The sequence below is a fragment of the Aotus nancymaae genome, unplaced genomic scaffold, assembly GCF_030222135.1.
Source record: "Aotus nancymaae isolate 86718 unplaced genomic scaffold, 86718_ANA_hifiasm-v0.15.2.pri h1tg000032l_0, whole genome shotgun sequence".
Classification (NCBI taxonomy): Eukaryota; Metazoa; Chordata; class Mammalia; order Primates; family Aotidae; genus Aotus; species Aotus nancymaae.
This window is the reverse complement of record NW_026988445.1, coordinates 10,531,346-10,549,625: the sequence shown is the minus strand read 5'-3', so window position 1 is coordinate 10,549,625 and position 18,280 is coordinate 10,531,346. Positions and strand designations below refer to the sequence as shown.

Genomic DNA, 18,280 nt, shown 5'->3' with positions numbered 1-18,280 from the left:
TCTAACTATGGCAGAAATAAACTGGCAATCTCTAATAAGACTAGTCAAAAAAAGATAGAAGATGCAAATGATCAATGTCTGTGTTTCATGTATCTTTCTGTGTAAGAAATCACTGCACACTTCAGTGGCTTAAAATAACAACCATTTTATTGCTCACAATTTTGTGAGTCAGGAATTTGTGTAGGGCTCACCGAGAACAGCTCACATCTGCTCCACGTTTTGTCAACTGGGCTCACTCATGTAGTTGCATTCAGCAAGTGCCTGATTTAGAATGCACTGTCTGAGATGAATTTCTTCATATGTCTGAAACCAAGGTGCTGACTGTTGGTTCCATGTGGCTCTCTTTCCACGTGGTCTTCATACTTCAAGGGCTTTTCTTCCTGTGGCCATTCTCTCCAACGGGATAGGCTGGACTTCTTTTTGTAGCTGCTCAGAGTACTGAAACATAAAAAAAAAAAGAAAGAAAGAAAAAAGGAAAAAAGCTGTGTCTTTGAGGATACAGTCCCTGGGGTGGAATTCTAGCCCATGTATTTTAGTTTTCTATATATTATTATCTGATATGTTTTTGTTTTTATGCTTTCATGTCACATTCCTTTTTTATTCTTAGCTGTGATATAGGATAGTCTATGACAAGGTCTCTTCAACTGTTTGGCTGTGTGAAGTTTGTTCTTTAATAGATTACAGGAAGCATTCATGGAAACAATATTCCTTAAATGACAGTTCGCAACTTAAAAAAAAACATAATTCATCACCATATTAAGTTGTGCTTTAGCACAAAGCAATTGTAAGAACATATTTTTCTTTGGATATGTTTTCTTATAGATTGAAACATACAAAAGTCTTTTGCATGCTTTATGTTTTCATATTTGTCATGCTTTTTTTTTTTTTTGAGACATGGTCTTTCTATGTTGCCCAGGATGGCACTGAACTTTTGAACTTTTGAGCTTAGCAATCTTCGGAAGAGCTGGGACTACAGGTGCCTGCCACCGCACCTTCCCTCCTTCCTTCTTGCTTATGCTATTGGATGTGATATAGTTGATTTTTTAAAAATCTCTTCTCTCCAACACACTTTCTGTCAGAATTGTGGCACGGGAAAGAAGAATGGTAGGTAGAGTATATTACGTTATTCTTAACGTTCCCATTGTTACCTACTGCTCTGTAGAGGTGTTTGAGAACCTCAAGGAAAATCAGAAAGTTCTTCCTCATTTTTGGGAGAACATAAACATTAAGCCATACAAAATCATTTCTGGGTTGGGTTTGGTGAATTTATACCTCAGACCAAAGGGAGAAAAGTAGCCAGACTAAGCCTCTAGACTAGAAGGTAATGATTATGTATGTTATTTTGTGTGTGCTCTCCTGGACTACGCATCGTTTAGGTAGCCCTGCCTGTAGAGTTAGAGCACAGGCTTGAGTGAGGACAAGAATTAATGACAGAAAGAGCAGCAGAAAGAACTTTTCTTGCAAGCCCATAACTACTTCATATTGTTTCTGAACACAACATAGAACCAAGTATGTGTAGCATTTTAAGAAATCCATGTACAAACTTTTTTTTTAAAATAGAGTCTCATTCTGTCCCCTACTCTAGGCTGGAGTGCAGTGGTATGATCACAGCTCACTGCCGCCTCAACCTCCCCGGGCTCAGGTGATCCTCCCACCTCAGCCTCCAGAGTAGCTGGGACTAGAGGCATGCACCACCACCCCAGCTATTTTTTTTTTTTTAATTTTTACTTTTTGTAGCGATGGGGTTTTGGCTTGTTGCCTAGGCTGGTTTCAAACTCCTGAGCTCAAACGATCCACCTGCCTCGGCCTCCCAAAGCGTCAGGATTACAGGCATGAACCACCCCACCAGGGCTCAAACTCTTACTAGATGCTTTAATCACCCTTCCCCAAACTCTGATTCTACTCAAATTGTTCAAAGAGGAAACTCAGTGATTCCCGGGGGAGCCTATGCTATTATTCGTGCATCCTTATTTGTGGACAAAATTCTTTCTTGCTGTGACTTGAACGCAGCCTCCGTTTAGCTTTCACTTATTAGTCCTAGTTCTGTTCTCTGCTACTATGAAAAAGGGTCTGATCCTTCTTTCACGGATCAGCCCTCTAAATATTGGAGCAGCACACTGCGTTTCCATGAGCCTCTAGTCCTTTTCGGGGGTCATCTTTCCTAGAACCCCTCAAATGTCTCTCATTTCACATGGCTTAACCATTTACTTTCGACTCATATTTCACTTGTCTCAATGTCCCTCACGAAAGTTGACCCCAGACGGGTCTGCAGAACAACCTCTCCTGAGAAGGCGAAAGAAATTCTCGCCCAAATTGTAGAGAAGGCAGTCGAACCAATTAAACCCAAAGCTAAAACTGTAATAGAAAATAATGCATAGATTTATCTCGTCACAACCGCTAGCCACGCCTCCACTCGTGCGGTGCCCCGGGAGCCGAGCCCATTGTAGTGAATTTCTCGGGTAAAGTCACATTCTACTCTGTTGAATGGTCCCTTCACCCAGCCGCCGACCCGTTGCCCCAATTTCCATTTGAAATGAAAGTCTCCCACTTTCTGGCTGAGACAGACAAAAATGTAAAACTCGGGCAGAACCAATGGGAGCAAGGCAATTTACCGTCACTTCCCGGGTCACTTCCAGAAGTCACTTCCGGGGTCGAGGAGAGGCCAATGAGACGTCTGCAGCTGCTGGAGGAGTTAGGGGAGGGGCCGCGCGCTGCCTGAACGTCTAAGGCGGGTTTTGCGCATGCTCATATAAAGCTCTCCTAATACGTCTTCCGGTGAAAATTTCACGTGTTTCGGAGTCGGAGACTGAGTTTAGCTTTACTGAGGAGTTCTAACTTTAGGCGGGTAAGTGCCGCGGATATCGCCCGCGGTTCCTGCGTTTAAATGGAACGGGAAGGGGTGTGTCAGAAGTCATCCATGGTCTCCTGATATTTCCTCCTAATACTGAAACTATTGGGGTCTGAGAACGAGAGAAGGGGGGTGGAGAAGATTTGGTTACCGTGGCAACTGCAACGGATTTTTGGATTTTTGAGGATTTGGGAAGGGAGGATTTGTGTAACTACTCCTCAAAAATACTTGATGGGTCGAATTTAAATTCAGTTGTTACTTATAACTCATACTCCTAGCCACAGAATTTGATTTTAGAAGGTTTACTCTGGCTATAATGCAAAGAAGCAGAATCGGAGGCAGGGTAGTTATTTAGAAAGCTAACGCAGTAATCTAGACACTTTTTTAAGGGGTCTTGAACTAGGGTAGTGCTGTAAGATTGCAGAGAACAGGGGAAATTGGGGAAATTTAGGAGATAGTATCAGAGGCACCAATACTCGATCTTGGCTTATGATTGTCTTTCTAGGTTCGCTTCTCACCTTCCGCACCCCTCCTCCACACACACCCCGAATTCTAGTCATGGCCAAGTAGTTTGGTGTTCTATTTCCTTTTTTTGTAACATCACCTTTCTTTGTAACGTTAGGCAGGTTTCATCATTTCACTGAGCCCATCAGTTTTTTCAACCTTAACGTGGAAGAAAGTAATATACTTACCTTAGGATTGCTGTGAGAATTAAATTAGATAATATATACTTCTGGTACATAGTAAGGGCCTAATAAATATTAGCTACTACTACTATTCTTATTGTACTTCTCATATTGTTTTGTTAGATAAATAATAACAAAACTATTTATTTGTAGCTAATATTTATATTAGCTAATATATATGTAGCTAATTGTATTCGTCTATACTTGACTTTTTTTTTTATACTTGACATTTTTTAGAGAACATTAGCTTATTTTTCTTTATATAGGCTTGAAACATTGGTAGTTTGGTCTCTTTTTTTAATGTATCATTTATTTTGGCTATTGCTGACATAATTCATCTTTTACTTTAAAAGAGCTCACAGGTGTAATGCATTTTGCTGATCTAATTATGTTTATTAGATAAAAAGATGGCTGTTTTTCTGTACAACTCAGAAGACTGGATTAAGATGTACGGAAAGTAACTGATATTCTCAGTCTGTAATAGGTATGAGTGATTTCAGTGAAGAATTAAAAGGGCCCGTAACAGATGATGAACAAGTGGAAACATCTGTGCTCTCTGGTGCAGGAATGCATTTTCCTTGGCTTCAAACATGCATAGAAACTGTGGGTAAGTAAAATAATAACATTGAACCATTTTAACTTTAAGAAGGTGGTAAGATTCAATACAGATACAAAATGAATAACCAGGCTGGTTTAGTTTTTAAGATAAGAATATATGGGGGTATTTTTTAGGCTGTAAGCCAAAGGAAAAAAAAAATCTTTTTTCTTTTGGAATTCTTTGCCCTTGGATTAATAATAGTCTGTATTATGCTAGATACACATTTTTTTTAGTAATACTTACTGAACACTTTTATCTCTGGCATTGACTAAATATTTGAGAGTCATAGATGAAGAAGATACGGTCTCTGCCATTGAGGAAAACATACCTAGGAAGAGTTCAAGAAGTTACTGCTGAATTGCATTGACATTATTTCTAATAGATTTGGTCATGTAATATATATATATTTTTTTGAGACAAAGTCTCACTCTGTCACCTAGGCTGGAGTGCAGTGGCCTGATCTTGACTCACTGCAACCTCCGCCTACCGAATTTAAGTGATTCTCTGGCCTCAGCCTCCTGAGTAGTTGAGATTACAGGCAACCGCCACCACGCCTGGCTAATTTTTGTATTTTTAGTAGAGACAGGGTTTCACCATGTTGGCCAGGCTGGTCTTGAATTCCTGACCTCAAGTGATCTGCCCACCTCTGCCTCCCAAAGTGCCGAGATTATAGGCATGAGCCACTGTACCCGGCCTAGATAAAAGAGCATTTTCTCCATATTTATCTAATGTAAATGCAAGCATGTTTTACTATGGGATAGTTTTCCTATAAGAATATATTTAATATAAATATAATATATTTAATATAATTAAAAGAAGCGATTATCTGTATGCTGGCATGTTGAGTGGTATAGTCCTGGGAATACATTTGAACCAGCATTTTACTTATTGCCCTTAAATATGTATTTTTTGCCCAGCCTTTTCTCCCCTTGACAGAGATTCCTTGGCTTCTAAAATTTCGCTTTTATTTTTTTATATTAATCTAAGTATCATCTCATTTAATGATCTCAGTAAGTTAATACTCAATAATTTTTGTGCTAGACAGTTTAGGTAGGAGGAAACTGAATCTCAAAGACATTACACTCTTTTTTTTTTTTTTTTGAGACGGAGTTTCGCTCGTTACCCAGGCTGGAGTGCAATGGCGCGATCTCGGCTCACCGCAACCTCCGCCTCCTGGGTTCAGGCAATTCTCCTGCCTCAGCCTCCTGAGTAGCTGAGATTACAGGCACGCGCCACCATGCCCAGCTAATTTTTTGTATTAGTAGAGACAGGGTTTCACCATGTTGACCAGGATGGTCTCGATCTCTTGACCTTGTGATCCACCCTCCTCGGCCTCCCAAAGTGCTGGGATTACAGGCTTGAGCCACCACGCCCGGCCGCCATTACACTCTCACTCTTAAGTGGTGGTATCAGGAGTCAAACCCAGGTCTGTTTGATCTCAAAGACTACGCTTTTAACCACTGAGGTATATTTTTAAAAATGAGATAGTATACTTAAAGTGCCTAGCATAGTACCTCATGCATAGTGAGTGTTGAAAAATAATAGTGCCTTTCCTCTCCTCATTTTATTTTTGCTAAATTAATGCACATGGCTTAAGGCAGATCTGAATGAATGATACATCAGAGATAGTGCTACCTCATCCCTGGCAGGGAACTAAGTAATTTAAATTTCCTGTAGTTATGCCATACTTGGGCATGTTTCTGTTACCAGTGTTCTATAGAGGGTCTGAGTCAGTCTGCAAGCAGATAGGTTTAAGACCAAAGACCAAAATGTACATGCTTAGAAATATTTCACATGTCATAGATAGCCTGTTAAACCCAAAATACTTTTGGTCTGCAATGAGAAAATACTTGCAAGTAATATTGACATTGTTCTGGTAATTAACCATAATAGGAAAACAAAATTGCCTAACAATTACTGTATTTATTTTTTATGCTGGTAGATATCTTTTGGCATTTTGAAGGGCATGCCCAGCAAGCCCCTTATAATAAAAACTTTGAAGACGGGACAAGTCTGGATTGAAGCTGTATAATGAGTACCTAGAATAGTGCTTGGTACACAGTGGTGCTCAAAAAATATTTGTTGACAGATTGATAAGTTTCCAGATTCTTTCAGTAGCATATTAGAAGTTAGGTTGATGACACTGGTTCTTTATTGTACATCTCTATTCCATGTAAAAATGTATTTTCCTTGACAATTTTTTTTCTTAAAGTCGTCAGGCTCATGTAAGACTACTTTTTGCTCATTAAAGAATGAAATGAAAGGAGAACTTTTCCTGAGGTAACTAGGCCAGGTTGGAAGACAAAAGGGTATTTTCCTAGCATTTAGGTATAGTTGTCTAAAGTTGATTTGTAATCTCAGTTGTGAAAGCTTAAGGGATAGAAGGGAGCTTAGCCTGAGAACAGTTCTCTCCTTTAGGTAAATAAAAGATGTTTTAAGGACGAGGTGTTTTGTTAGTTTCCTAGGCTAGCTGGCTGGTATTGCCACTGATCTTGAACAGCTTTGGGGTAGAACTTATAAAATGCAGCTTCTGATTCAGAGAGCTGGGCATAGTACGCTGTAATAAGATTCCAGGTGATACTAATGCTGCACGTTCCAGGACCACATTGAGTAGCAAGGGTTAGGTCCCCAGGTGATTTATATGTACATTCAAAAGTCTGAGAACACTAGTTTGGTGCAGTCAGTAGTCTTCAAACTTTTCACTTATGTATCCCTTACTTTTTTTTGAAAAATTGACTACTACCTTGCACAGTTTTAAGGTATCATCTGAAAAAATTTTACTATATGTTTAATATTTGCAAGAAATAATTTCCAGGATGTTGGTATTTTTAAATGAATATGTATTACTTTATATGTGATGGAGTCCAAATAGCATAGGAATAGCATAGGGTTGTAATGCCTTGCATTGTCATTTAAAAAAAAATTATGAAAAAGCTTTTAATAGATGGAAATTTTGTGTTCCTTTTTGTTGTACTTCTTGCAATAAAAGTATGCATCAACATACTTTTTTTGTTTATATCCTGTGAGTTTTAAGAATTAAAATTTTTTCTAGGTTGAGCCATCATCATTAATAGTTATACATAGCTGATCAATATAACATATGTATTAAAAGTGTTGTCATCTGGGTGTGGTGGCTCGTGCTTGTAATCCCAGCACTTTGGGAGGCCAAAAGGAAGAATCACTTGAACCCAGGAGGTCAAGGCTGCAGTGAGCTATGATTGTGCTAGTACAGTCCAGCCTGGGTGACAGAGCAAGTCTGTGTGTGTGTGTGTGTGTGTGTGTGTGTGTGTGTGTTTTAAATAAAGTTATCTATCACTTTTTCCCAATTTTTGTATGTATTTATGGGTGACTTTTATGTATTTCTAGAATGAGAAAAGATTTAGCATTGATTCTGCTATATTTTGTTTTAATTAACATAAATTTTGAGAAACCTTAGTCACACAAGTAAGTAGGTGGCAGTGAATGGAATTTAATTATAGCCATGTATCAGGTCCTTGAACTTTTTCTAAATTATTCATGAAAAATTACATAGTGATTTATTGTAAAAAATATGTTGTTCTGCAGTTTTGATAAGCAAAGAATTGGGAATTGCCTAACTTGCAAAAGGAGATGTCATTTACTTTTTCAACACCTGCATTTTCACCTTCAGATAATGTGTAATGATTTTGATTGTGAAGCTTTTACTATATAGGCACAGTTGTCTAGGAGATTAACTTTTGGAAAGGGTATGTAAGGAAATCAAAGATCCGCAAGTTGAATCTTTGCAAAGTACCTGTTGATCTTTGTGTACTTACAGGGGTAAAGTTACCCAGCTGGACTAGAGGGGGGCCTGGTAGTTATATGGGAAGAGAAGAGGAGGTAACAATGTAACTAGTCATTCTGTTCTTAACATGGGGATTGCCAATACTTTAGAGATATAAATGCTAATTTTTACAACTGTTTTAATCTCATTTGTATTTAATATCATTGAGTTACTAGGAATTTGGGTCCTTAAAAAATAAAAGCCCACTTGGAGTTTGCAGAACATGGGAAGGTAATAAAGACTCTGTTTGCCTAGAATGACCTTGGCATTTTATCCATTCTAAATACCTGGGACAGTGCCTTTGGGAGCCTGTTTGAGAGGTTTTTCCCAAATTATTTAGTACAAGGATAAAAGAATGATTGAATCAGATTTAAAGGATCTGGTGACTCTAGTAGGCCCAAAACATCAAATTGGATATTTTTTTATTTGCTAAAAATAATTAATGTGAAAGGGTGTGTTTCAAGTGAAGCTGGCTTTGATACTGGAAATGGACTGGGTCAAGTAATACCTACTGTTTACTTGTTAAAACTTAGCAGAAGTAAGTTTTTTGAATAGTTGAACTGGAGTCACTATGGATGAAAACTCTTCTTTTTCATTTTTACAGCCATTGGAGGGAAAAGGAAGAAGGCGTTTGCTCAGACAACAAGTGCTTGTTTGAGTTTTATCGAAGAAGCTCTGCTGAAGCACCAGTGGCAGCAAGCTGCAGAATACATGTACAGTTACTTTCAGACCTTGGAAGATTCAGATACCTACAAAAGGCAGGCTGCACCTGAGGTAAACAAAGTTTGAGTTTGCTGGAAGAAATGATAGATTCCCAGGAGTTTCTGCCTCCAGCTTCACCTACAATAGCTTTTACAGAATCTCAATGATTTTGCTAAAAGCTACTAAAACTACTTTTGGGCGGAGAGTTTGTTTTGGGACCTTTTTTGAATACTTCTTTTTACCTGTTATTTTAAAGGAGACTAAAATATTCATTCATTCTAATAATTGTTTCTTTTCCCCCCTTTATGGATATTTCCCATCATCATATAAAAATTTTGTTATTCTATCTTAAAATCATCTCTTGACCCCAACTTCCCCTACAGACTATGCGTCATTGTTTTACTCTGTTTCAGCAAAACTTCTTGAAAGAATTATTCTTTTTCCAACTAAAGTGATCCTTTTTTTTAGTTTTATCAAGACATCGTTAATACACCGTAATCCATTTAAATTGTACAATTCAATGTATTTTCATATATTCACAGAATTGTGCAACCAACCATTACCACACTCTAAATGTGGAACCTTTTTTTCCCCCGTGAAACCAAAACCCTGTACCTACTTGCAGTCTTTCCCCTTTCCTCCTCACAGCTGCCAGACACTGGCAGACACTAATCTTTTACTTTCTTTTTCTTTTTTTCTTTTCTTTTGAGGCAGAGTCTTGCTCTGTTGCCCAGGCTGGAGTGCAGTGGCACAATCTCTGGTCACTGCAACCTCTAGCTCCTAGGTTCAAGTGATTCTTGTATCTCAGCCTCTTGGGTGGTTGGGATTACAGGCATACACCACCATACCCAGCTAATTTTTTGTATTTTTAGTGGAGACAGGGTTTCACTCTGTTGGCCAGGCAGGTCTCGAACTCCTGGCCTCAAGTGATTTGTCTACCTTGGCCTCCCAGAGTGCTGGGATTACAAGCGTGAGCCACTATGCCTAGCCTAATCTAGTACTTTCTATTCCGGACATTTCATATAAGTGATATCATACAATATGTGGCCTTTTGTAAATGGTGTCTTTCACTTGGCATAATGTTTTCATGGTTTATCCATGTTGTGGCATGTATAAGTACTTCATTACTTTTATTGCCAAATAATCTGTTATACGGAACTACCATGTTTTATTTGTCCATTTATCAGTTGTTAGACATTTAGGTTGTTTTCGCTTTTCAGTTATTGGAAATAATGCTTCTATGAACTTTTGTGTATAAGTTTTTGTGTGGATGTTTGTTTTAATTTCTCCTGGGTCTACACTTGGGAGTGGAATTGCTGGGTCATATGGTAACACTATGTTTAGCCTCTTGAGGAACTGCCAGACTGTTTTCCAAAGTGACCACACCATTTATATTCCCACCAGCAATATCTGAGCCTTCTAATTTGTCCAATCCTTGGCAATATTTTGTTATTGTCCTGTCTTACTGTTAATAGCCATCCTTGTGGTTGTGAAGTGGCATCATCCTGGCTATGATTTGCATTTCTCTAATGACTAATGATTCAGAGTGAGCTTTTTAAAACATATCACATCGTGCCACTCCTCAGCTAAAAACACTGTAATGGCTTTCCATTTCATTTAGTAAAAGCCAAAGTCATAACTGCCTATAAATTCCTTTGTGATGTGCTCGCTCCTTTTCTTCGTTTGACCTCTCTGACTTCATCTCCTGTAACATGTTGAGCATTCTCAATTCAAAAATGTGAAAAGCAGAATGCTACAAAATTCAAACCTTTTTGAGTACTGACATGAGATAGTGACACCTTTTCTTTCTGTTGGTTCAGTGTATACAATTTTTGTTTCATGCACAAAATCTTGAGAATATTGTATAAAATTACCATCAGGCTATGTCTATAGGTATATATGAAACATAAGTGAATTTCATGTTTAGCTTTTGGTCCTATCCCCAGTCTGAAACATTTCTGATCCCAAGGATTTCAGATAAGGGTTACTCAACCTATATTCTCCTGCTTGTTTTTTCTTTTCCATCCTCACTGGCCTCCTTGTTCTTACTTAAATGGGCCAGGCATATTCCTGACTGATTGCCTTTGCCTTAACCAGTTCTTGGAAAGCTCTTCAGATATCACTATAGCTACCCTCCTTCAAGGCCTCTTTTCAATGAGGCCTACCTTGACTATTTAAAATTGCAATTGCCTTACTTTACCTGCACTTTCAGAATTGCACTCCTGATCTCCTTATCTTTTGCTCCATTTTTTTCCCCTAACACTTGACAATTTAATTATGTTTTTTGGTTATTGTTTGTTTCTCTACATGGAATGTAAATGTCACAGGGCAGGATTAAAACAGTGCCTGGCATATACTGCTCTATTTGTTCAGTAAAAGATAGTTTACCCATAGCTTTTATTAATACAGTCACCATTGCATCAGTTAGTTATCTTCTAGAGCAAAAACAAAACAACAACAAAACCGAAAAAAAAAAGTTTAACCATTGATTGAAAATTTAATTTTTGGACTAAAGTTACATATACCTGTAAAACACTGGACAAGTTAGATTCTTGTCCAGATTTTGTTTCATAAAATAAAGGAATTGGATCAGTGGTTTTTTTTTAGCACTTCTTTGGCTCTATTTGGATCACCTTGGGCTTTCATTGAAAGTATACATTCCTGTACTTCACCCCCCATCCTGTTGAATCAGAATATTTATTTTTAACAGGTGTCCCATGTAGTTCTTGTGTACAACTGGGTGTAAGAATAGCTATAATAATATTGAAGTTTTTTTTCTTTTTCCTGCTTTTCCCCCCCTGCATTTACTCATCCCTGGTGGGAGGTGGTCCAAAATCTAAGTTTTCTTTAAGCTCCCAAATATTACAGTGTGATATTCTACAAATGAAATCTTGATATCTCTGAGTTGGGAAGATGAGGATCATTATACCAAATGATAATATGTGTATCATATATAATTATACCAGCGATAGTATGTGTACATACACATATAACCAGTGTGTATGTTCATAGAAATAATTGATTTACAGTTCAGTTTAATTTACTTTGAAGTTGGTGTTATTGATGTACTTTAAATATAGATTAGAGAAATAGAGATTTGCTCTCATGAAAAAAGAGCTCCAAGTTCTGTCCCCAAAGTTTTGGTGACCTAAGGATAAATTTTTTTTTATTAAGATTTGTCTGTAGCTGATGAAAATTCTTAAATTGGCATTCTAAATATAGAATAAATGTAGTGAATAGTTGTAGAAATTTAGGGGGTCTCAGGAAATATCTAGTTTATTGCCCTCATTTTACAGATGATGAAGATGAGGCTAAGACCAATGGGGAAGCCAATATTATTAGAACCAAATTTTCTGACTTTAATATTCTTCCTTCCATACCAGTTAAATATTTTATATTTAATATGTATCTTAACTGCCTATTTTCTTTAAACCACTAAATTAATAATGATACTATTATACTATCTGATATTTTATTAGAAATTTAAAAGGTTAAAACTATTTTATCACATAAAGAGGTAATATTAATTTTACAGGGTAAAGTAGAAAAAATGTTGACAGTAGTGGTCTCTAGGAAAAGGAATCACAGGTTATTAATGTTGTAATCAGGAGAAAATATCTTAGACAGAAATTGGTTAAGGCAAGAATTTTACATTTTGGTAGTAATTTCTGGTTTGACAGATTATTTGGAAGCTCGGAAGTGAAATTCTATTTTATCATCCCAAAAGCAATGTGGAGACTTTCAATACTTTTGCTGACCGGATGAAAAATATTGGCATCATGAATTATTTAAAGGTAAGAATATGGGCTTTGTGAATTTACACTTGTGGTATTTTTTTTTTAATTGCTCATGTCAGTGATAAGGTAGATAATGTAAAAATTGTGGGACAGGCTGGGTGCGGTGGCTCACGCCTGTAATCCTAGCACTTTGGGAGACTAAGGGTGGGAGATCGCGAGGTCAGGAGTTTGAGACCAGCCTGACCAACATGGTGAAACCCTGTCTCTACTGAAAATACAAAAATTAACTAGGCATGGTGCCATGCACTGTAATCCTAGCTACTCGGGAGGCTGAGACAGAATTGCTTGAACCCGGAAGGTGGAGGTTGCAGTGAGCCGAAAGTGTGCCATTGCACTTCAGCCTGAGTGACAGAGCGAGACTCCGTCTGAAAAAAAAATGTGGGACAAGGATAAGACATCTGGATAAATAAGAGGAAAGGAAAGAAAAGAGGGTTGTGAGAACCATTTACTTCCTGGTTTTTAGTCACCTCCTGTGTTCTCTGACTAAAAATTCCTTTTGTTTGTATATTTCTTCTGGCTGTCAAAACCAGTTATTTAGAGATTGCAGTGGTGTTTCATTATGATGATGGGCCAAATTCTAAAAGGTTTGTTGAAGTCATTACAGCTTAGAGTTGGAATTTTTAGGAAAAGGAAAGCGTTAAACAAGTTGGGAATAAAAACACATGAAAATATTTTAATGCTCCTAATGTTTAGGTGGAATCTTTACCTCCAAGTTTATATATTCTTTTGTAAAAGTCTTATCCAAAAGGATTGAGACATTTTCAAAATATTGTATCTCCCTCTCTGTGTGTCTGAAAAGAGTACTTTTTCAATACCAGTTTGTAAATGCTTTGCTTTAAAAAAATGTTTTGAGTGTCTGCTTATGTGCCAGGTGCTCTTATGATTTTGTTCTGTGGTAGACAGGTACACTGTGAGTGGAAATTAAGTGGAGGCAGCTTATGGTTCTACATAAGGAAGAGCTTTCTTTTTCCTTTTCCCTTTTCTTTTCTTTGTCACCCAGGCTGGAGTGCAGTGGCATGATCTCAGCTCACTGCAATCTCTGCCTCCTGGGTTCAAGGCATTCTGCTGCTGCAGCTTCCCTGGGATTACAGGCATTTGCCACCATGCCCAGCTAATTTTTGTATTTTCAGTAGAGATGGGGTTTCACCATATTGGCCAGGCTGGTCTCTAACTCCTCACCTTATGATCCACCCGCCTTGGCCTCCCAAAGTGCTGGGATTACAGGCTTGAGCCATTATGCCCAGCCAAGAAGAGCTTTCTAACTAAAAATTGGAAATGAGAATGGCCTACCCTGATGTGTGCTCTACATCTCTTTTTTCAGGTAGTAACTGGATAGCCATTTGACTGAGGAGGGAGTATTGAAGTTTAAACTGTTGGCTAGGTCCCTTTTGGCTGATAGAATGTACTCAGTTGAAGTAAAAAAACTGAAAGGGAACCTAATTTCTCCATGAGAGTCTGAGAGTGATAATTAGGATAGATAATAAAACATTTTTTTGTTGTTGTTAATAATTTCAAAAACACTTATTGCAGTTTACCAGTCCAGGTGCTAGATACGGTTCTTACAGTAGAGGAAGATAATGTAAATGGAATGAAGTGTTATGGGTGCCATAGTAGAAATACAACTCATAATGAGAAGATAAAGGAGAAAATGGCCAGTTCTCTGGAACTAGAGAGGGTTAGGATTTAATGGGTTGGAGAATCAGGAAAAGAATGAAAGTAATACTTGAGATTAGTTTGAAAAGCAATTGTGTGCTCACTAGGCAGATTAGAGAAAAGGGCAGTCCTGCATGGCAGGGGTTATAAAGAGTTCAGTAGCACTATATCTGATACTTTAGTTGCTCTAAAAATCACTTGGGTAGAGGTCAGGGGAAGTAGGCTGGGCCCTGTATCCCATACTCAAGGAACTTGGATTTTAATTCTGTAGTCAGTGGGAGCCATTGAAGGAGTTTATGTAAATGACTAACAAGACGAGATTTCTTTGGTAGCCCTTTGAAAGGTGGATTGTAGGGATGTGGGAATGGAGAGGCCAGTTGACAAATTATTGCAGTATTTTGGCTGTAGCTAAATGATTAATTGTAGTTCTCATTATTCTCCTCTTTAATGTCTTCCTTTCTTCCAGTACTCATTCTTTGTGTAATTATTCTTCCTGCTTCTCCTGTATCAGGGATACACTTTCTGTGTGAACTGAAGCCATTCTTCAACATCCCTTATTAAGATATTTTCTCTAAGCTTATATAATGTGTATAAAATAGTAATATTTATTGAATGTCTGCTATGGGCCAAACTAGGTTTTAGGTGGATTGCAAATATTATCTTATTTAATCTTGAAAACACCCTTCTGAAGGGCCAATAATGTTCCGTAAAACAAATGAGACTCGCAAAGGGTGAATAATTTACCTAGGTTTACTTTGTTGGTTTTTTTTGAGACAGAGTCTCGCTCCGTCTCCAGGCTTGAGTGCCATGGTACAATCTTGGCTCACTGCAACTTCCGCCTCCTGAGTTTAAGTGATTCTCCTGCCTCAGCCTCCCGAATAGCTGGGATTACAGGCGCGTGCCACCATACCCAGCTGATTTTTGTATTTTTAGTAGAGACGGGGTTTCACCATGTTGACCAGGATGGTCTCAATCTTTTCACCTCGTGATCCGCCCGCCTCAGCCTCCCAAAGTGCTGGGATCACAGGCATGAGCCCCTGTGCCTGGCTGGTTTAGTTTTTAAGTGGCATATGAACCAAGACACTCTATCTTCAAAGCCCTCTTTTACCCCACTATATCACACTGTCTTCTGTTTGTAAGTTTACATAATTTAGCTCATCTCTACATAGTGTTAATTGTTTCCTGTGTCTGTCTTCTTTGCTAGATTGTCCCCAACATCAAAATTTTCAGTGTCAGGTTATTTGTATCCTACCAAGGTCTTAGCCCAGCATATATTGTATATTTACTGAGTTTTTTGACTGATGATTATCTAGTGGCTTAAATGGCAGTGTGCCCTTACTATTTTTGCAGATCTCCTTACAACACGCATTATATCTTCTGCATCATGGAATGCTTGAAGATGCTAAGAGAAATCTGAGTGAGGCAGAGACATGGAGACACGGTGAAAAGACGTCTTCTCGGGAAATATTAATCAACCTTATTCAGGCCTACAAAGGGCTTTTGCAGTATTATACCTGGTCTAAAAAGAAGAGGGAATTGTCAGAGCTTGGTGAGTGAATGCAGGTAAATTTTTCTTGTGATGAGACTGAGGGGCTAAGGGATCTTAACGAGTAATCTAGTAATTTCACTATCAACTTCATCCAGTTATTACGGAGAACAGACTTTTTATGGATTTAAAATTCTTGATCATCCTTTATAATATTTCTGATATATAAAAAGCTTAAATTAGATGGTTCATAATTAAGTTCATGATCATTTTAGGTTCATTGCTGTTTTAAATGTGATTTAGTCAAGGATAAACAGCCAGATATTAGAGCAGTGAAGACAGGTTTGATTCAGTAACTGCTAACAGTAGGAGAAAGAACTAAGCTCCATTCCAGTCTCTGTGGAGGTGACTTAGGGTTGTAAAGGGTGGGAGTGGGGAGCTTAAAAAGCAGAAAGCAGAACCCACAGTAAATTCTTCTGGAGTTTTCCCAGGCAAGCATTTCAAGAGGGGCTAGGGTCATCCTGGGGATGTGGCCTTGAACTGTTACAAACTATGCTAGTGTCTCTTCAAGTCTGTATTGGCCAAGTGTGAGGCCTAGTCCAGAAGAGAGTTCAGAGGAACCTGGCTGGATTTTCTTCAGCAGTCATTATCACATATAATAAACATTTCTTCCTGTGTGCTTAGAATGGAGTTTAATATGTTTTGTAATGTTGTTTCTCCGAATAATAATGTTTAAAGAATAGGTCAAGATGGTCATTTCATTTTTGTACACAGGTTATAATGGACAATTTTCTTGATTTATTGACTGCACCAGATGTTGACCATTCAGTTCTCAAACTGATACCCCTTCTGTTAACCTTCAGTGGCATGTTATCATCTTCATTTATGTCCAGATTTGCATTCTTTGGAGCTGTATGATTCTTTGCAATTTGCTTCCCTTGTATAGTTCTGTCCATAATTTCTCTAGAATTAACCCCTTTCTGTTTTTATTCTCCTCCATATCTTGGCCCTAGTATTTATCACTGCATATGTGGTAAGCAGTATTTCCTTATTATCCTTATGTGATAAGTAGTATTTCACAAAGCGAGATTCCGTCTCAAAAAAAAAAAAGGTAGTATTTCCTTGGTCTCTGGGCATGTAGTTTCACTAATTTCAATTCCCTTCCCTCTTCTTTCAAGGTACTCTGAATTGCTTTCTTCATCATGATAATCTTGTGAGGTCTTTGTAGAGTTTCCTCATCTAGAATGCTCTCTACCCTTCAAGACTCATTAGATCCCTGTCCCAACCCCTCATTCTTACACCTTAAACCTAATATATCAGCTGCATGTTTAGCCTGAATCATTTGGATCTTCATCTCTTGCTTTCTAACTGTGCTAAGTTTTTTCATGTGTATTTTATTAGTCCAGATGTCTTCCCATTTAGACTAATTTTTGATGTCATATCTATCCTCTATTTGTTAGTCTTGTCATATTTTCTGGTGTAATATTTCTTTTTTAAAAAAGCTTACTCGTTGATTAGTTTTAAAGTCAGTATTTACTTTTCTTCTTACACATGGTTAGGTAAAACTCCAAGCAAATATTTGATGATTAAAGCTGTTGGAACATGGCGTTTGTAATGTTACTCCTGTGGGTAGATGATTCAGTACTTTTCCGTAGCTGACAGTTCTGTAGCAACGATAGCTGATGATGGGATAATGTGTAGAACTCTTAGATGATCATTTACCTCAAATGTCTATTTAATGAGAATGTAAGTTAGGACTACTTCTTTATCACCAGACTCATAGACATTTACCATGTGAACTTGTACTGAGAGTCAGTTTGGGACTTATCTTGCTGCTATATGTATTGCTCTGTCGTGGTTGGGATTGACGCACTTGGTTACCAGTACCCTCCTATAATAAATTCACACTCAATTTATACTCAGGGATCTGCTCGTTTCTTTTTGAGACAGAGTCTTGCTGTCACCCAGGCTGGAGTGCAGTGGTGTGATCACGGCTCACTGTAGCCTTGACCTCCTGGGCTCAAGTGATCCTCCTACCTCAGGCTCCCAAGGACCTGGGACTACAGGTGTACACCATCATGCCTAATTTTTTTTGTAAAGATGGGGTCTCACTATGTTGCTCAGGCTGGTTTTGAACCCCTGGGCTCAAGCAATCATCCTGCCTCCAAACTGCTGAGATGATAGGCATGAACCACCATTCCCAGCCCTTTTTTAAAAAAAAATTTTTCCGTATCATGTCTTATCTACTTTTCTTATCACCTCATTTCTAAGTTCATATTGATATATACTTAATTGGTCACTGGGAAAAAAAATACCAGTGCCTCTGTTTGGTTTGCAGTATCTTGTGCTTCTAATAGCTACTGTTTTCGAAAGACTTAAGTAACTTGCCTTGTAAACCTTTAAGATCGAGAAATAGATACAGAAAAAGCATATGAAACAAATGTGAGGTATAATGAATAAATTTAAAATGAACATTCATATAACTACCACCCAGATTAAGGAACACCATATACTGTCACCCTAACCTAAAAGCTCTCCCTGTGTGCCTTCCTGATCGCATTTCCTCCCATTCTCAAGAAAATCCCTCTCCTGACTTATGGTAATCACTCCCTTGTTTTTCTTTATACTCTTTGAACTCATGTATACATTTGTAAACAGTGTGATTTAGTTTTGCCTGTATCTGAATGCAGTATTTGGATTCATACTAT

The 18,280-nt window shown here is 38.0% G+C and overlaps 1 protein-coding gene across 3 annotated transcripts in view; it reads left to right on the top strand.

Moving 5' to 3' along the window:
- Positions 1–2,641: 2,641 nt before the first annotated feature.
- The window catches only part of TAF1A (TATA-box binding protein associated factor, RNA polymerase I subunit A), a 30,929-nt gene continuing 15,290 nt past the window's right edge, over positions 2,642–18,280 (top strand). The window contains exons 1-5 of one of the 3 annotated variants that reach the window (XM_021677285.2): positions 2,642–2,845; positions 4,019–4,141; positions 8,539–8,708; positions 12,317–12,430; positions 15,437–15,635. In XM_021677285.2, coding sequence (XP_021532960.2) covers positions 4,021–4,141; positions 8,539–8,708; positions 12,317–12,430; positions 15,437–15,635 — 604 coding nt within the window. In that variant the 5' untranslated portion in view covers positions 2,642–2,845; positions 4,019–4,020. Of the gene's footprint in view, positions 2,846–3,933; positions 4,142–8,538; positions 8,709–12,316; positions 12,431–15,436; positions 15,636–18,280 lie in introns of all 3 variants that reach the window. The other 2 variants (XM_021677287.2, XM_021677286.2) reach the window with 2 other exon arrangements.